This window comes from Monocercomonoides exilis (genome assembly GCF_001643675.1).
Source record: "Monocercomonoides exilis strain PA203 chromosome Unknown scaffold48-729018, whole genome shotgun sequence".
In the NCBI taxonomy this organism is placed as follows: domain Eukaryota; phylum Preaxostyla; order Oxymonadida; family Polymastigidae; genus Monocercomonoides; species Monocercomonoides exilis.
Window position 1 is genome coordinate 1 of NW_027150593.1, and position 20,055 is coordinate 20,055.

The 20,055-nt window shown below is 39.3% G+C and overlaps 4 protein-coding genes across 4 annotated transcripts; 3 read left to right on the forward strand and 1 right to left on the reverse strand.

Annotated features, from left to right (window-relative positions):
- Positions 1 to 8,181: 8,181 nt before the first annotated feature.
- On the forward strand, positions 8,182 to 14,580 carry MONOS_18135 (uncharacterized protein; the record flags this gene model as incomplete). Its single annotated transcript, XM_067871124.1, has 5 exons — positions 8,182 to 8,394; positions 8,963 to 11,028; positions 11,092 to 12,647; positions 13,388 to 13,835; positions 14,349 to 14,580. The coding sequence occupies 5 exons, from the start codon at positions 8,182 to 8,184 to the stop codon at positions 14,578 to 14,580; spliced, it is 4,515 nt and encodes a 1,504-aa protein (XP_067721179.1).
- Positions 14,581 to 16,043: 1,463 nt separating this feature from the next.
- MONOS_18136 (uncharacterized protein) lies at positions 16,044 to 16,649 on the forward strand (the record flags this gene model as incomplete). Its single annotated transcript, XM_067871125.1, has 1 exon — positions 16,044 to 16,649. One exon carries the CDS (start codon positions 16,044 to 16,046, stop codon positions 16,647 to 16,649), a length of 606 nt encoding a protein of 201 aa, XP_067721180.1.
- Positions 16,650 to 17,005: 356 nt separating this feature from the next.
- MONOS_18137 (uncharacterized protein) lies at positions 17,006 to 17,614 on the forward strand (the record flags this gene model as incomplete). Its single annotated transcript, XM_067871126.1, has 1 exon — positions 17,006 to 17,614. One exon carries the CDS (start codon positions 17,006 to 17,008, stop codon positions 17,612 to 17,614), a length of 609 nt encoding a protein of 202 aa, XP_067721181.1.
- A 920-nt stretch (positions 17,615 to 18,534) lies between these two features.
- MONOS_16401 (uncharacterized protein) lies at positions 18,535 to 19,288 on the reverse strand. The gene has a single exon (XM_067869309.1). The coding sequence runs from the start codon at positions 19,251 to 19,253 to the stop codon at positions 18,696 to 18,698; it is 558 nt and encodes a 185-aa protein (XP_067721182.1). The 5' UTR covers positions 19,254 to 19,288; the 3' UTR covers positions 18,535 to 18,695.
- Between the last annotated feature and the right edge of the window lie 767 nt (positions 19,289 to 20,055).

The following is a 20,055-nucleotide window of genomic DNA, read 5'->3' on the forward strand; positions in this document are numbered from 1 at the left end:
CCGCTTGTCTTTCTCCTTAGTGGATGTCTCTTCTCCCAAGCCGTCGTTCCAGTTCGTTGTGAAATTCCTCGGAGCTGCAACATGCTTGCATTCTCTTCTTCTTCTTCTTCTTTTCTTCTTCTTCTTCCTTCTTATGTTACCTTTTCCATCATTTCCTCGTGTTTGAGGCATTGGAGGAAGGTTGATGCTCATCAAAAGCCTGAGAGAAATTTGGAAGAAGAAGGAAAAGAAGAAGAAAGACAAGAGAAGAAGAAAATAGGAAGACGAGACGAAGAGGAAGAAGAAGAAGTGAAAGAAGACTTTTTATCATTTTTTTCTTTAAGAAGTTTGTTGGTAATTTTGATTATATCGAAAAGAAGAAGAAAGAGAAGGAGAAGATAAAGATTGCGGAAAACAGCGGACGAACGGAATGATGTGAAAAGGTTGCTTAATCGTTGTGCTGAGAAAGCAAGCATATAAGGTGATTGCTTATGAAGATGAGAGACGAAGAATAGGAAGGCAAAGAGGATGAGAAGACGATGAAACATATTAACAAAATGAACACATTCTGAATTTTGTGGAGAAAAAGAAGACTGAAAGGAAGAGAAGACGACTACGATAAAGACGAAGGAAACGAATATGAAAGAAGAGGAAGAAGAAGAATTATACGAGCAAAAAATGGATTTGAAGACATTTTCAGCAGGAGTAGAATGCATTGTTGTGGTGCAATCGGAATAAGTCATATTTGAAAATCTCAGCAAACAGGAAAAAGTGAAATCCTCGTGATGCAAAAGAAGAATATTATATCGCATCAGCGTTGTGGATGAATGAAATGTTGAAGCTTCAAACTGGTGCATGATTGAAATAGTTATATTTCAAATGACTAAGAAGAATAAGAGCATGAAGACTCAAATTCTATTTGATATTTGACGTCTGTTATAAGCATCAAATGTTCTATATATTGAAATGTGAACAAAATTGTTGTTCTGTCACTGAACACAATGAATCTCACTATAAGAGTTATTCGATGAAAGAAATGCAGTTTCAGATGCATTTCTGAAAGATGAATTATTATTCTCTTCATTTTCACTGATATTCCATCTCTCGGGCTGACAAATTATTTATGAAAAAAATCGTATTGGTTGCTATTATTGCAGCTTTTAATAGAAATAAAATGAGAATATGGTTCAAACACATTAATTGCTTTTGCGCTTTGCTCACAAAAATATCCACATGAAAATTAATGCATATTTATTTTTGACAATAAAATACAAAAATTATAAATACGTTCCATTTTCCTGAAAATATGTGAAATTAAAAATCTCGATCACGTGGTCACTATTTTTCTTTGGTTTTATAAACAGCATTAAAGATGTGGGAAGCTGTCTGCCGTGGAAATCGTGAAGAAAAATTGAAGCCTTTTGTGATCGCCAGTCATTTCAATTTTCAGTTTTATAATAGTTCCGATCGTTCAACGGATCAAATCTGATGAGAACCTTAATAAGTGTTTTCAATGATTGGCGATCACAAAGTGGTCACTTGTTTTTCTCAGATTTCCACGCAGACAGCTTCCCCACATCTTTAATGTCTGTTTGTTGCAAAATCCCTGAAAAAAATTAGTGTTTACTTTTGAATCATTATTAAGAAAATGAATAAAATTGAATTTATTGTTTTTCTTTATTTTAATTTTTTAATGACAATGGTTTAATAACTTTTTATTGACTTTGGCACTTTGGGTTAATACCATGATGAAATTTCGGAATAATTTTTCATTTATAAAAATTATTGAATAAATTTCTGAATAATTGATTTTTCATTTCATTTTTCTTATCTGTGAAATCAACAAACTTGCATTTGAAAATTTCACTCAAAAATGACGCTTTGTCATTAATGAAATTGCATGTGCTTTTTTCCCATTAAAAATTCAAAAAAATCCCAATTATGTCTTTTTTCGAAACCTCAATCAACTCTTGAATTCAAATTTTAAAGTTTTATGGGAATGAAATTGAACGCATCGGTGGAGATGACGTTGATTCATTGCTTGTCTATTTGTTTTACACTTACAGGCAATCATCTTCAGTTATTAACAATTTGCTGAAGTCATTGAACGGTTTGATTTTAATTTTTTCAAGTTTTATATGGAAAATTTTCTGAACTGTCATCCTTGTCATTTTCTTATTTTTTTGTTTATTATTTATTTTTTTCTAACAGAATATCACATTAAGCTGCTTGAAGACTTGTCTGTGGTGTATAACAACGCCCGGTTGCACACTCAGACAACAATGCTGCAGGCGTTGTCTCGAAACACATCATTATCCGATTTACAAAACTATGGATATGATGTGACAGAAGGCAAATTTATTTATGCGAAACAAACATTAAAGAAAAACCAAGGATTTATCATCCCTCCTGAAAACCTCATCTTCCGTTTTGCAAAAGTGGTTTGAATTTTATTATATTTTTTGTCAAATAATTTTCTCTGTTTGTTTAGGTTTGAATGAACAGGACTGGGAAAAGGGCAACAACTGGATGTTGGCCCATTCAACTGAAGCTTCAACTTCGCTTCAATCAGCAAAGAAAAAGCAGCGAGCGGAGCCAGATTACGCAAGATTTATTGATGAAGCAGCGTGGGAAGATGAAATAATAACGGAAAATTCTTCTTCAATCAAAAACAATCTTCTTCTTCTTCTTTTCATCAAAACAAAATAAAAAATCAAATGTCGTTTCAGAAAATAATTCTTCATCAACAAATACTTCACCTTCTCAACCTGTTGATACACCAATCAGCACTCCAATAAGGAGAGAAAGGGAGTCAACAAAAAGAAAAAACAAACAAATCATGTCATAAACGTTATTCTTCTCGCCCATCCCAATTCACAAATTCTTCAAAACAAAAAAATCATCAACTTCTTCTTCCTCCTCCTCCTCTTCTTCTTCTTCTTTCCTCTTCCTCTTCCTCTTCCTCATCCTCTTCCTCTTCATCTTCCTCTTCCTCTTCCTCTTCCTCTTCCTCTTCCTCTTCCTCTTTTTCATCTTCTTCCTCTTTATCCAAAAAGCAACAAAACATATCGAAAAATACGATTATAACTGGCAATTCTTCTTCATCCAATAGAAATGAAAATGTGAGGGTGAGCGAGCAATTTCTTGAATATGTTTCTTCTCCCACTCTAATTCCTCCACATGCATTTCAAGATCTTCTGTCTTCATTTGTTAAAGACAGCATCACTTCTCCATCTCAACACAAAACCCGCGAAGACAATAGAATTTTTACTAATCATGAAAATTCTTCGCGTATCATGAACAACAGAAACGCAATGGATATTTATTCTTCAACTTGTTCTCCTTCTCCATCAATTTCTTCAAGTGTCAAAACCGCTTCAATTGCTTCATCAAAAACAAAGAAAGGATTGGAAAATCTTGGAAACACTTGCTATCTTGCCTCTCTCCTTCAATGCTTCTCTTCAATAACTTCACAAAACAATCAATTATAACAAACACAACATCAAAAACAATTTATCTTCTCGTGTTTTGAGTGTTTGTCAACAACTCTGCAAAAAGATGGAACATTAGTGCGTTCGTGGGCCCCATCACTGATCAACAAATGGGAATCATTCTGCAGATACGGAAGTAGGCAACAACAGAATGTGATAGAGGCATTTGAAAATCTTCGTCAACTTCTTCAAAATGATAAGATAATTAAAAAGGACACCTTCAATCCAGTGCTCATTACACATTTCAAATGTCAAAAATGTCAAAAAGTTTCAAATCATTTTAATGAATCTTGTTGCAATATTGTCATCAATGCATCATCACCTCACAAAGGTTTATCTTCACTTTTTGCAACAGAAATTTTGGATGGAAAGAACAATGTTTATTGCGATGAATGCAAAGAGAAATGCTGTGCTGCTCGATGGGAGGAAATGGCTGCATTTCCAGAGGTTCTAGCCATCTGTCACGAATGCACTGAAACTTCTTGCTCTGTACCTTCAAAAACCTTCGTCATGGAAACCGATAGAGTGAATCAGCGTTCGTTTTGCAAAGGATTTTCAAATGATAATTTTCAACATCTCCTGAAGAACTATAAAGAAGTGTATTTTTATCATTTTGTTGGGCAAATTCTTCACAAACAGTTGGATCAAAGAAATGGTCATTATATCGCTGTCATCAAAAGAAATAGAGGAAACGATGTCTCATGGAATATTTGCAACGATGCTGATGTGACAGAACTGAACATAGAAAATTGGACAAAGGCATGGAAGGATCTTTACGCACAAGGTTACAATCCATCACTCTCATTCTATACCAAAGAAAAAACAAAACCAACGTTTTCAACTATTCAATTTGGTGGTTCTTCTTCTTCTTCAGAAACATCAAATTTAAACACTTTAAATAACATATCATCATCATCATCATCATCATCATCATCATCATCATCATCATCATCATCATCATCATCATCATCATCATCATCATCATCATCATCATCATCATCATCATCATCATCATCATCATCATCATCATCATCATCATCATCATCATCATCATCATCATTCATCACTCCACTTCATCCAACAACTTCCATTCCACAACTATCATCATCAATCACATCTTCATATGGATTGGAAGCACTAAATGAAAGAAAAAAGACAACGGGCATCTTTTCTCCCAATGAGAAAAGATTAATCTTCAAGCCCAAGACAAAATTATGGAAAGAGTTTTCAGAAGAAACGAATATCAAAGTTTCTCTTTCCCATTTCTACAAGCTAACAACAAACTTCTCTAAAGCGAAAAGGCGCACAGATCTCTGCGGCATGTGTGAGAAGTTGAACTATCTGGAAAACAAATTAAAGTCATCTCCAAACAAAAATGGACTTTCTTCTGCTGAGCTTCATACACTCAAACTTCTTCGTCAACACCGACTTGTTGCTGAAATGCAACGAAAACACTATCAATCAACTGTAGACAATCTGAAAGAGGGAGAAGCAGTCTTCGTCTTTGACTTCAAAGAGAAATGGAAACTCCCCATCAGAAAAAATCAACTTCAACAAGAGTTCTTCAACTATCAACAGGTTTCTCAATTCACAATCATCTCTCTTCAAAAAATAAATAATCAACAAATAAAAAGAACATTCAACTTCTTCTCCGACTGCCTCTCAAATGATCACAGATTTGTTATTGAGTGTCTGGAATCTGTGATCAAGAGACACTTCTTCTCAGACACTCACACTTTTAAGTTCTTCTGCGATTCTGGTCCACACAACCGAAATCGCTTCCTTCTTCACTTCATCCTCTCCAAACAATCCAAACTTCTCAAAAAGAAAAACACTCAACTCAACTTCTTCGCTGAGCACCATGGAAAAAATATCTGTGATAGTGAATTTTGTGCGTTAGTGAATGCAATCGACAACAATCTTTCAACAGAACACATCACCACACTTCATGATTTGATCAACTTCTTCGAAAACAACATGAACACTTCGACATCAGCTTCTTCAACTTCTCGATCAAACAACTTCTCAACATCATCATCAAACACTTCACCATCTTCAACATCTGTCAATAACTTTGAGCATGAGAGGTACTTTTGAGAATATGTACCATCTCAACAAATCTCATGGCCGTCATTGTCAGTCCCTCACATGAAGGACTACTTATATTTTGAGCGCAAGGGCTCATTTGTCTGTGCTTCAGCTGTTGGATATCTTCCTCAACGCTCTCTGGTTGCCCTCGAATCTTCGACAATGAAAGAAAAAGTCCAAAGATCAAGAAAGTCATTTCTCTCTGATATCACATCATCTAACTCTTCTCTTCTTTCTCAATCTTCTCAAGATCTTCTTTCAAGGAGATTTGAGCTTCTTCTTGACTCTTCTTCTTTTTATGAATCTCAAAATTGTTCTTTTGGTGTCCCCTATTAAGAAACTAGTTGTTGTGTATGCTTAGCTGGCACTCTATCGGAAGGGTGCTGGACATGACTGTTCGTATTTGATATTGCAGCCTTCGGGCTGCTTTATCCGGACCTGGAAACGACGAACAGCCTCCCAGGTGCACAACAGTTAGAATCCGATTGTTTTCTTGTGATTTTTGTCCCTATAATGTCACTATAATTATATTGGTTATTGTGCCGCTTATATTTGTATATATCGAGATTCATTAAAAGAGAGAGTTATTACGGAATTCATTGATCTTTGAGTGAGGTTTTTGGAAGGGGAGAGTTGACGAGAGTGTGAAATGTTGTTTTATCATTGTGTCTGTCTTTTTTTCTTTGTTGGATTTGATCTTTTAAGTCAAAGAGAGAGAAATATCAGAAAGGGGTGAGTGGATAAAAAACAGGTGGAAAATAGACAAGTTAGTTATTGAACTTTTTATATAAGTATTCTTTTTTGTTTGGAATTGTCGTTGATACCACGAATTTGTTGAAATTGTACAATTTCTTCTTATATTTTTTATTGTTCAAAATTGTTGATATTTAGTTGATATTTGGAGATAGTTTTATGATTATGTGATTGAATTATGTTTTATTGAAAGTTGATGAATCTGATTCGAAATTTTCTGACAGTTTTCAATTTTATTTATGATCGAAATCATGAAGAACTTTTTGTTTTTTTATGTCATTTTGATTGGTGAACGATTGATATTTTATAACGTTTTTCTCTCACTTGACATTGTTAGTTTTTCCATATGTTCACGAAAAAGTGTATTTAGGCATATGACAAATAATAATAAAGATATCAACAATAAATAATTTCCTTTAAAATACGATAACATAACAAATCAATCAAAATAATCATATAAAACAACAAAAAGCTAATATTTTCTGAAAATATGTAAAATTAAAAATCTCGATCACAAAAGTGGTCACTAATTTTTCTTCGGATTTTGCAACAAACAGACATTAAAAGATGTGGGGAAGCTGTCTGCGTGGAAATCTGAGAAAAAATTAGTGACCACTTTTGTGATCGCCAGTCATTTAGAAAAACACTTTTATTAAGGTTCTCATCAGATTTGATCCGTTGAACGATCGGAACTATTATAAAACTGAAAATTGAAATGACTGGCGATCACAAAAGTGGTCACTAATTTTTTCTCAGATTTCCACGCAGACAGCTTCCCCACATCTTTTAATGTCTGTTTGTTGCAAAATCCGAAGAAAAATTAGTGACCACTTTTGTGATCGAGATTTTTAATTTCACATATTTTCAGGAAAATGGAACGTATTTATAATTTTTTGTATTTTATTGTGTCAAAAATAAATATGCATTAATTTTCATGTGGATATTTTTGTGAGCAAAGCGCAAAGCAATTAATGTGTTTGAACCATATTCTCATTTTATTTCTATTAAAAAAGCTGCAATAATAGCAACCAATACGATTTTTTTCATAAATAATTTGTCAGCCCGAGATGGAATATCAGTGAAAATGAAAGAATAATAATTCATCTTTCAGAAATATGTCTGTAAGTGATTCTATTTTAATGAGTATTTCTTTGACTTTATTTTTTATTTCATCATGGTTAATTGGTTTTTTCTCCATTATTATTAATTCAATCTATCTTTTTTTTGATTCTCTATTTTGACTTATTATTTCTTTGAATATACTCTGAACTTATCTTCATTGATTTTTAAAATTTATTTATAAATTTATTCATCTGACTTTTGGATTTTATTTTTCATGTTTATCGTATATTGATAGCTATTTATCGTGACACAGCGTGCATTGAAGATGGAGAAAAAAAGATGAAAGCAAATTAACTAAATAATGAAGAAATGAATTTATTTTTTAATTAAAAAAGATTTTTGGAGAATTAACAGTTCACTTGAAATGAAGTTTAATTTTTGTTGGATGAAGATGAAGAAAGAGAACATGACGATAGAGTTCAGAAGAATCAGAAGGAAATATATTTTCTGAATGAAATCATAGCAAAGAGAAAAGAAACAGGAGCAAAACCATTTGAAAATTGATTCGCACCAGCTAATTAGCATATTCAAAAGGTGAATGAATAAAAAATCAACTTCTTCGTTGGAAGCACTTCTGTAAATGGCAGAGGAAATGATGTGTTCTTCAGTGGAAGCAGCATAACCCAATCCCAATTTGAGAATTGTGGTTCAACAACTCAAACTAAAAGAGTGTAGAATCAAGGAACTGCTGACAATGAAACTTTCAATGGCTGGCTCCCCCTCATTGCCCAGAACAAAATAGTCTCAAATGGTGGAAGTGATGCTGATGTCTGTGGAAGACCCCAAAAGACCCCATGTGCCGCCATCGAATATGCTCTCAACGGCTTCATTTCCCTCCTCCAAGAAGCATCCCTCACCCCCTTCACCTCAACATTTGTTCCTCTTCAAGCACTCACCTTCAGTGCGATTGATTCCAAAATCACAGGAAATGACACAGATTCCACCAACATCGCCTCCAGTAGTATTCCTCAACCATCTTCTTCTTCTTCTTTTTCTTTTTCATCATCATCTTCTTCTTCTGCTGCTGCTAATGCTTTTTCTCAAAAATCTTTTTCCTTTCCCCTCTCGTCCTTCCATTCATCTCATTCGTCTTCCCATTCTCGCCTATTCCCTTTTCGGTGGTATGTTTTCAACATCAGAGGAATGTGCGAACATTGCTTCATTTTTTTGCTTGAATGAAGTTCAGTCGCACGACTTCAATGCTTTCATCATCATCTCAAACTTCTCCCCATTTATCGAAAGATTGTTCCATTTCACATTCCTCCTCTTCATCGTTTTCTTCCTCATATTAATCATAAGCCACTTTTCCAAATAACACATCCACTAAATTATCTTCCTTATCTCCCTCTTCGTTATCATAATTTTCGTCTTTATTTTCCTCCTCTTTTTCTGCTTCTTCTGCTTCTTCTGCTTCTTCTGCTTCTTCTGCTTCTTCTGCTTCTGCTGCTTCTCCTTCTTCCTCAGTTTCAGCTTCTCCTCCTTCTCCTCCTCCTTTGCTGTCTCCAACACTCAGACCAGACTCATTTCAGCTCTCAAAGAACAAAACAGCAGACTCTCGTATTCATCCTCGTCTGCGCACAGCCAATCTTCCTCGCTCGCCTCTTTCAACACACACTTCATCTGCTCCATCACCATCCATTTCACCTTCTCCTTTCTCTTCTTTATCATCATCTTCTACCTCCTCCTCTTCTTCTTCGTCGTCGTCATCTTCATCATCATCTTCTTCTTCTCTTCCACCTTCTTCTCTTTCTCCCTTGTCCAACTCCACCTCCTTCCAGAAGTTAAGTTCTGCCAAGAAGATCAAGCGCCTCAAGAAGGATTCGAACCTTCGCCTGCTGTCGAGCCGTGTGTTGCGCCATCTTCGCACTCTTCAGAATGAGCAACTGGAGAAAGAGCTACTTCAACAACAGCAGCAGCAAATGAGGATGAACCAGCAGATGAGTCAACAGCAACAGCAGCAGCAGCAGATGAACAGTTTTACTCCAACTGTTAGATTTGAGCTTCCACCTTCTGATGAGTCTGCTTCAAATGAGACATCAAATGAGGGTAATGGGCAGATGGAGGTGGAAGAGGAAAGACAATCTTCTGTTGGGAATGCAACAGCAGATGCAATTGACACAGCAAGTGTGAATGAAAGTGGAAGTGTCAATGACAATAGCAATGGAAGTTTCAATGTGAATGAGAATATGAGTGAGAATGGCAGTTATGCTGCTTCTTTATCTCCTTCTCTGTCTCCCTCTGTTTCTCTTCCTCTTTCCTCTTCCCATTCAACATATCTTCCTCATCTTCCCCACTCATCTCATCCATCTCAACTAACACTGTCTGCTCAAGTTCCTCTTTTATCTCTTAATTCTTCTTCTCCTTCTCTTTCATCCCTTTCCTCCTTTTCTTCTCTCTCTCCTCTCTCTTCTCTCTCCTCTCCTTCTTCAAGCAGCATCCGAACAAGATCTCTTGCTGCCTCTGACAGACGAGCCGGCTTCTGCAAAGAGCACATCCCAGCGCCGTTGGAATACGAAGAGCAGCTGTACTCAATCTTCACTCCGCCTTCGTCGCCTGTGAAGAAAGAAGGAAACATGCTTCTCTCTGCGCATTCAGCTGTTTATTCTGCTTCTGCTTCTGTTTCTTCTTCTCGCCCAATGCTCTCATCTTCATATTCTGTCTCTTTCACTCCTTCCTTCACTCCTTCTGTACCTTCTACCATTTCTCCTTCAACTTCCTTTTTTCCTTCTTCTTCTTCTGTCTCTTCCTCTTCTATTACTCCTGTCTCATCCATCTTGCCTATCTCCCCAATCTCCACTCTCCCTTCTGTCCCTTCTCTTCCTTCTGCTGCCTCTTCTCCTTCTTCTCCTTCTGACTCTGATGCTGACATGCCCCCAAACAACCGCTTCATCCACTCACTCAGCAAATCTCTGTCTGAAATACTGTTAAAGAAATCAGCAGAAATCACAACCATTTCATCTTCTCGCAATCTTCCTCAGCCAACTAAATCTATTTTGCCTTCTTCTTCTTCTTCTTCTTCTTCATTTGTTCTCTCTCACACCTCAAGTCTTCCAACGCCCTCCACTTCGATCTATGCCATTCTCTCTCAGCGCTCAGATGAAGAGCTGCTGTGTCTGATTGAAGCATATCTGGCTGATTCAATGAAGAAGACGAAGAAGCGCATCAAAATGGAATTCAACGAAGAAGAGAGAGAACTGATGGAGTTGAGAAGAAGCAAGAAAGAACGATTGAAGCAGCTGAGGGCAGTGCGAGCAGCAGAGAAAGCAGAAGAAGAGAGGAAGAGGAGGAAGAGCGAGATGAAAGCGAAAGAGGAGAAGGAGGCGTTGCAGGCAGAGGCCGAGCGGATGATGAAGAGCAGCACATATGCTGTGCTTAGACAGAAGGCGCTGATTGCACAAATTGGTAATGACATCCCAAAAGTGCGGAGGATGTTCCCAGCAGCTGCAAAGTGTTTGGAGTGGAACAAAACAAAAGGAATTGAATGGTTGGCTCATGAAAATGTCACTTACAGAGAATTGGCAAATAATCCGGATTTCCCAACGCTGGGCTTTGGAATAATAATATTACCTTCTGAAGCGCGCAAGAATCCATCATTGTAATTATCTTCTTCTTCTTCCACAAAACACTCCACCAATCATACAACCTCTCCTCCTTCCAGCACCAACCCCAACACAATTGACAAGAGTGTTTCTATTCTACTTCGCCGTGCCGAAAGCATCGCCTCCTCCTCTCATTCTGCCTTCGTCTTCCACTCTGTCGACTTTGTTGTGCTCAAAGTGACCCGCCTCTTCTCCTCTCGCGCCTTCGTCCTGGCTGCCTCCCTCGGCTTGTCTGGTGCTGAGCTCACTGCCATCTGGAGGCTGTTTGTGTTGTGTGTGTCTTCTGCGCATTCGCTCGTGCTGCTGCCAAATCAGTCGCTCCACACGCTGTTTATGGGGTGTGTCTACGTCGTCGCTGCCATCTTCGCACAGACAGTGCTGTCTACATTGTTTGAGCAAGAGGTGGATGATGTTGATGAACTGATGGAGAAGGAAGAAGGAGATGATGTGATTATCACAAACAACAAAGACACACCAAGATGGGTGTATCAGCTGTGTGAGGGAGAGAAAGAGAAAGAAGAAAGGAAGGATCTGCTAAAGAAGAGGCAGCAGCAGCGGAAGGAGATGCGGAATTCGCAGCTGCTTTCGAATGGGGTTGTGTTTTCGCAGTGGTGTGAGGCCTTTGTGAGGTATTCGCTTGTTGGGCTGACAACAGACAGGATTCTGCAGCCACGTGCATTTCTGAGCAGTGTCAGTGCAGTGGATCCATCAAAGAGTTCAGTGGCTGAGTTGATGAAGCAGAAGAAGAAGGAAAAGAAGGAGATGGAGAAGAAACAGAAGATGATGACAATGTTGAATCAGAACAATACAATTTTCAGTGGAAATGGAGTGAGTTCATCTGATTCTCTGATGAATAGCAACATCAGTCGTGTCAGCAATGAAGCAGGTTTCAGAGAAAACAACAAAAAAGCGAATAAAAGCACAAAAAAGACAAATCCATCCATTCTGACGCTGTCACAGATCATCTCCACATACTGCAGATGCTTCCCTTCTGTCACAAACACATTGGAATCGAATCGATTCAATCAAAATGCAACTGACAGTTCTGAAAAAGCTAACAAAAGTGCTGTTTCTGTTGGCTCTGCCACTCCTCCTCTGACTCCAACATATTCTCCGCCTTCTTCTCCATCTCTCACTCCTTCAATGTCTTCTTCTTCGTTCTCTCCTTCCTCTTTTCCTTCCTCTCCTTCTTCCTCTTCCTCTTCTTCCTCTTCTTTTGGAATTCCAACAGCATCGCTTGCTTCTTCTCCTCTTCTTCCGTCTGTCACATCATCTTCCACTTCATCTGAACATTCCAATCAAATAAATCACCAACATCATTCATCATCATCATCTTCTTCTTCCTCCTCCTCTTCTTCCTCCTCCTCCTTTTTCCATTTCTCTTCTCTTCCTCTTTTCCTCCAGCCCCGTTTCGTTGCCCATTACATCAACACTCTCTTCATTCCTGAGCTCCATCGTGAATTGGACGGCATATCAGCTGCGTTTGAGGCAGAGCTGAGAGATTTCGAAAAGCAGAGAGCGAATTACGTGGCTGAACAGCAGCGAGTGAAGGACAAAGAGAAGTCAGCTCCAAAAGGCGCACTCAGAAATATGCAGGTCATTCCGAAATCTTTGCGTTCTTCTTCTTCTTCTTCCTCCTCCTCCTCTTCTGCTTCCTCTTCTTCCTCTTCATCATCATCTTCTTCTTCTCATGAGAATTCAACAGCACTTGTGCCTCTTTCACATCCATCGACCAATTATTACTACAGAATGAAGCAGAGGAACATTCCTCACCCTCAGCTGATGCCTCCTCCTGGTTCATCATCTTCTTCTGCTTCTTCTTCAACTTCTTCTGTTTCTTTTCGTTCTCGTTTATCTTCCTCTTCTTTAACTTCTTCTTCTTCTCATTTCTCCTCTCTTTCTTCCACCGCCTCTCGTCTTTTGGGCAAGTCTTCTTTGAATTCTCGTCTTTCCATTGTTCCCTCACACTCCAGGCGCTCCAGCAAGCATCAAGCACATCCTCCACTTAGCCCTCTCACTCGCACACAGACACAGACACAGACACAGACACAGACACAAAAGATGAACATCAACAACTTGCTGAGAAGTGCTAATGATGAGGTGAAAATGGAGAAAGAGAGAGAGAAAGAAAGAGAAAGAGAAAGAGAGAGAGAGAGAGAAGTGGTGGTGGAAGTGGAAGTGGAAGTGGAATGGGAATGGCTCAGTTGAATGAAGCGCCGAGTGTTCTGTCTCAAACAGTGAAGCAGATGAAGAAAGAGATGATTGAGATAAGCAAAGGAGATGTTGTGAAAAGAGAAGAAGACATGATCGGTGAGGACGGAGACAAGGGAAAAATAACACCAACAAATTCAACAGAAATGACATCAGATGCTTCTGCTCCTTCATCAGAAGCATCAACTGTGATGTCATCTTCAATAACTTCTTCTTCTGCTGCTTCTGCTGCTTCAAATACTTCTTTTCCTCCTGCAACTTCATCATCCATTCCATCAAAGCAATTGCCTTCTCCCCGTTCTCCTTCAAAGAGAAGAAAGGGCATTCCATCTTCTTCCTCTTCCTCCTCCTCTCCTTCTCCTTCTCCTTCTCCTTCCTCTTCTCCCTCACCTTCACCCTATCCTTCCTCCACCCCCAGTTCCCCTCTGCCCCCTCATCCCTCATCTCCCCTTCGCCATCAGCTGTCTGCCTCAGACATCGTCGAAGGGAAAAGGCAAGTGCATGCACCGAAGATGTTAGACCTCGACTTCCGAAAGCCACACAGGGGAAAGCCAAAAAGAGGGAAGAAGACGATTGGGAAAGAGAATTCATTGTTTGCAGCGAGAGAGGCGAGGGAAGAAGGAGAAGAGAGAGAGGAGAGGGAAGAAAGAGGAAGAAATGGAATGGATAGCAATGGTGAAGGTGTAAGTGAAGGTGTATCATCAGATAGAGACAAGATGGATGAAAGTGACTCACTTGGATTTCTGAGTGAAGACGGAGAGTCTGCAAAGGAAGGGAAGAAAGAAGAAGAGGAAGAAGAGAATGAGAAGAAGAAAGAAGGAAATGAAAATGTAAATGACAATGAAGATGTTAACAACACAGTGAGTGATTCAAACAAAGTCAGTGAAGAACAACAAACTTTCACAAAAGAGGAAGAAGGAAGCTCAAATTCACTCAATCTTCAGTCTTCTTCTTCTACTTCTGCTTCTTCTGCTTCTTCTTCCACCTCTGCATCGTCAAGTGCTGGCTTTCCAACTGCCTCTTTCCCTATATCAAATGCTCAAGCCAAGAATCCCTCTTCATCATCATCTTCTTCTTCTTATTCTTCTTCTGTTTCACTGCTGAGCATGCCATCAACTGCATTAGGAAGAGCACTCAAACGAAGCGGAGGGAGAAAAGCGCTAGCTGCCTTCAAGCGGACAGTTCGTATGAAGACACACACAGGCTCAAGAATTGCTCCACCCGAGTTCAAATCAGAAGTGCTGGGACTGACAAACAAGATGGGTGGAAGCAGCAATTATAACAGCAATAACAATAATAACAGCAAGAAGAAGAAGCTATTACGTGTGGGGATGTAGCAAGTGCCGCTGAATATTCCACACGGAAGGCCGCCGAAGATGAAGAGGAAGCGGATAATTACTGCGATGGGGTTGAATCAGCAGGGGAAGAAGAGTGAAGGATGTGCAAATGCAAATGCAACAGCGCAGAATACGAGGCGTTTGGAATCAACTGTTGTAACATTGGCGAGCAAGAGGATAGTTTTGAAACAAAGAGAAGGAGAAGGAAAAGGAAAAGGAGAGAGAAAAGGAAAAGGAGAAAGAGAAAGAGAAGGGAAGAATAATTTATGCGTTTAAAGAGCTTCTTCCAGATGAATAGGAGTTTGGAAGACAAAGAGGAGCAAAGCGGAGATAGAAAGCGAGCGTGAAAGGGAAAGGAAAAGCGAAAGGAAAAGCATTCCTATCAAAGACAAGTCCGACGATGAGTTCGTTTGATGTGCTGAGTGAGCTGCTTTCGAGAGAGCTGGAGCTGCTAGGTATGACAGAAGGCAGCATCGCCTTTGACTCTTTTAAGTCTGATATGAGTGAGAAAAGTGGAAGAAGCAGAAGTGACACCGATAAGAATGAATATGGCGAGGAAGTGGATGATGATGATGAGGAGGAGGAGGAGGAAGAAGACGTGGAGTGAGACAGGATTCTCAGTGCAAAGATATTTTTGACAAGTACACGGACCATTCGGCAGACACTGGAAAAGAGCAGATCTGTTTTTGAATATGACACCTCGAACACATGCAATTCGGTAAAAATGAGAGAAAACAGCTGAGTTGAAGCAACATTCAAAGCAGCTGAGATGAAAGAGAGGCAGAATAAGGAGGCACTTACGAAGATGAAGAAGAACATACTGAAGCTGACACATGGAAGTATTATTCCTCTAATCAAGCCAGTCTTCCTTCTGCTGCCTTCAAATCTCGTTCAGGAAGAGGAAATCAAGGCAAAGACGCTCAAAAGAAAGATCTGGCCGAGAGGGAAAGGGAAGAACATGTACTATTTGTTCGAGATGAAGAGAGGAAAGAGTGAGTGAACGGAGCAGGTGCAGCAGACACTGAAGAAGCAGAAGAAGACAGTGAAGATGATGGCAATGACGATAGCGATGATAGTTACGTTAGCGGTGATGAAGACAGTTTGGATATAACACGATCTGCTGAAACATCAAATGCCGATGAAACATAAAAGACAACAGAAAGAGAAGAAGACTTAACTTCACGCCCTGCCCTGCGCTTCACTCCCAAGCAGCGAAAGATGCTTTCATCGGCATCCCAAAATAGCAATCAGAAGAAGTCGCATGTCACTTTCTCACACACCTTAACCATCGTCTGCGGAGAGCTCAGTCCAACCCATCTGCAGTTCACCTTTCCTTCACCCAAGTATGCAAAGGAAAATGGAGAGAAAGAAGAAGACGAGAACTCAATTGGCTCAGAAGGCAGCAGAGAAGCCAGACAGCACCCGCCAGAAGACACAGCAATCACAGCTTGGCGGCTGTTTCTATGTCACGAAGACATCTTGTCTTGTCTGCCATCAGAGCAGCACTCGGCAGAGCAACACAGACACACCTCAGAGCAGCTGCAGCGAATGGGTTTGCAACGGTGTCTTCTTCTTCCTCCTCCTCCTCAGCTGGTCTGTCTAACCAGACAGGTTATGCAAATATCAATGCCAATGGAAGTGATGGTGGAGGAGTGGATGACTTTGGGATTATCATTCTGTTTGGGAGGAAATGCAGACTGAAGACAGGGCTGGAGAAACTGTTTTGTGGTCGATGCAGCAGGTTGGGAAGAATGAAGGCGCTGCTTTGCTCCACTCACTCGGAAACGCGCTGTCTCATCTTTTCAACCAGCTTTGACCACCTCAGCTCCAAAGTTCACAACCATCCTTCTTCGCATGCTGGTGAAACAGGGAAAGTATTGGCAAATGATGCGAACTCGTTTCTGAGCCTGTTGTGTGGAACGAGGCTGTTCAGCTTGGGAGGAGAAGATACTGTGAGAGATGCACAACTGGTGGAGAACATGAGAAAGGAGATGAATGTGTGGAGAGGAGAAGGAAGGACAGCTGTTGAAGGAGGGGACGAGGCAAGAGGCACAGTTGAGCTGTTCTGAGAAGAGAGGGGAATCTTCAGCACTATTCCTGATGTGCAGAACAAGATCAATAGAAAGAATGATGAACATAATTTCTCTTTGAATGCAGTGGAAAGAGAGTCATATGCAATCAATGCGAATATTCTGCTTGACCCGCTTTTGTTTGCTTCGTCTGTCTTTTTCGAAGACCAACAACTTCTGCTGTCTGCCTCAGAAAATACAATTTTAGTTCCTCCTCAAAGAACTACATATGTCCCATCCATCGGAGAAACTCTGCTCGAACTGACAAATCCATCTTTTCAGGTTGTTCCGCTGTGCATTGAGTATCCACAGAAAGGGGAGCAGCATTCGATTCTGCCTTCTTCTCTCGAGTTTTCATGAGCGCTTCTTGTCAACGTGTGTCCTCTCCATCTTTCTCATCCACTCACTTCTATCGTCCGCACTCTGCTTTCAAAGATGCTTTCAGTGTCTTTCACTTCATCTTCCGTGTTCTCCATCCCTTCTTTATTCACCTCCTTCATCACTTCTTTGAAAATTCTCAGTCCACATCATCATCCATCACAACACCTGCCATCATCTCATTCTCCACGCAGCCCCTCGGACCTTCTGCCGCGTTGTCCAATCGCCTGCTGCTTTGTCTGCTGGCCACGCGCACTGCACTCACTGCTGTTGCAACCGCTGCTCACAGGCTGATGGTGAAGAAGGACTTGCTCCCCAAAATATCAGCCATATTCGAGACACACCATGTCCAGAAACCTTCTTCTTCTCCTTCGATGTTCATTTCTGCCTCTCTCATCCAGCGATTGGAGGTTGTTGGCGCTGCATTCGCACAAGCCACACCTTCCGCTTTTGCTTCTGTCCAGCAAACATCTGAGTCTCAGTCAACTTCATTGGCATCGAATATAACAACAGATGCACTGGACCTGAGTGGATCTTCAAATTCTGCTGCTGATGAAGCTAATACAACTTCTGTTGGCATGCGATAAATGCATAAGGAACAGCAAGTGGAAGAAGAGGAGAACTTCCCTATCAGATAAAGAAAGACTAATTCTCAGCAATTCTTCCACATCAGCTTCAGACAAGCGTCACCTCCTCTCAGTTACCTCTCTCTTCTCTTTCGCAATCTCCCTCTCCTTTTCCCTCTTCTCCGTCATTCACATCAAAAAATTCTCCATCCTTAGTTTTCCTCCCTTTTCCTTCGAATCTCTCTCTCCCACTTCAGAGTCGTGAACGGGTATCTTTTACTTTTTCTTTTCTCCCCCATCTGGAGCAATTCCTGAGAATTCTACGATGCGAAGTCTATTTTTTTCAAAATTCTTTCTTTTTTCAAAGGATATTCTTTCATCTTCACCTGCAACTGTCCTCCTTGCTCTGCTTTTGTTACAGCTACCATCTGATTCATCATCGTAGTCATCATCATCATCTTCTTCTTCTTATCGTATTTCTTCATTTTTTACATCTTCATAAGGAAAAACAGCGGAAAAAAAAAGAATAGTATTTATGAAGAAATCATCTTCTTCAAAAAATGAAAAGAAAATTATTTGGTGAATGAAGAGAATGAAGATAAAGAGAAAGATAAATTTATTAAAAACAGAATATTATGAATGGAATTTGGATTTAAAAAAATTGAAGAGATTTTAAAAGAAAAAAGGATAATATGGAAAAGGAGAAAAGTTGGAAGAGAAGACTTCAACGAGCAGTAAAAGAACGCTAAAACGGAGAAATAATCAATTGTTATTTATCTTTATCATTCCGTCTGCTGCTTCTTTTTCATGGGTGTCCTAAAGCACAGCAACAAACATCAGGGAAGGGATTTAAAAGGTGATGCTTCGAAGAGCTTATCCGTGGTTGGGAAACCACTTGGAAGTGCCAGGGAGTGTGCAGTGGACGGGCTGATCTGTTGCAGGTGAACAAGCAGCTGTCGACATACACACAGTTGTTCACCTCTGAGCTGGTCGAAAAAAATGGTGATGAAGAAGGAGTACATCATGCTGAAGAAGCTTATTGACTTTTTTAAACAAAAAGATGAAAATGGCACGCTGAATCATTTAGTTGCCACATTCGTGGTCATGAGATGATCGAGGGAGCAGCTGGAACCATCGTCGAACAGGAGCACAGGCGAGGCTGCACTTTGGGTGAAGAGGTTGGCGTGGCATAGAAAGAGGGAGGGAGCGAGAAGATGAAGAACAGTACAGGTGAGGTGGAGGGAATGGACAGATATGTTGGAAAGGCGAAGGGTGCCTTGGCAAGAACAAACGAGAGGAAAGTTGAGGTCGATATGATGTTCGGGGAAGAATAAGAGGGAGGAGGACACAGCAAGGTATCCGTCGAGGAAGGAGAAGAGGGAAGAGTAAGCAGATGCGAAGGAGGAGGGGAAGGAGAACTGGCAGTTGGTGAGGATACAGGTGTTGAGAAAGGCGACAACAGCAGAGCATCTGAGGAGGAAGACATCCAAATGTATAAAAAAGACGAGGAAGAGGATAGAAGACAGAGAGAGAGAGAGAGAAAGATGAAAAAGAGCAAGTGAAGATTTTCGTTTAATGGAAGCATTTTTTGCGCAAAAAATGAAAATTCACAAATTGTATTGTTCAATTTTTTTAATAGTGATTTTTTTTTTATTATCATCTGTCACTTCTTTTGACGAATAAATCAACAAAAGTTCTTTTGTGCATTATTTGTTTTAAAATCGAAATAAACTGCAAACTGTGAATTTCTTGTGAAATATCTTGCATAACTATCATATTTTTGTTTTTGTATTTTTTCTAATTGTTTGTTTTCAACAAATTTTTTGGATCTTCAACATCCATTTAAAATTTTCTTTTCAATAACATTATTTAACAATTCTTCATTTAAGAAATTGATTTATTGAGTATTGAAACAATCATTATCATGCTTCTCAAACAAGATAACTTATGTTTTATAATGTTTATTGAATTTTCGAGTTTTTTTTTTTTTTTTTTTTTTTTTTTTTTTGAAATTGTTTTTATTTTATGATATTTGTAATAAAATAAATTGGAAACAAATTAAAAACAACAAATAATTAATAATGATAATATTTTAAGCTATATTTTTATCAAAATATTAACAAAAATTTTCTAATAAACCCCACCCTTAATAAAAAATCATAATGATCAAACTTCGTAATTTTTTATGATATCAAAAAAAATCACCCATATCATTAATATCAGGAATTTCTTCATTTTCATCAACTTCATCATCATCAATTTCCAGTTCAAATTCATCTTCAGATTGAAAATTTATTACTTTTTCGATGAATTCTCCGTATGAAAGAAAACCTGATCTTTTCACAATGAACGTTGCAAGCACTCCAGGAATGAACCGCTCTCTCACTCCATATCTTGGAAAAAAAGATCGCAAATGTGCCCACATTCCTTCGATAGTGTTCGTATTGGCTTTTGTAACGGGA

What these genes read in the sequence shown, in the direction of transcription:
- MONOS_16401 (XM_067869309.1), bottom strand. Translation starts at nt 19,253, where the DNA reads ATGATAATAAAAAAAAAATCACTATTAAAAAAATTGAACAATACAATT.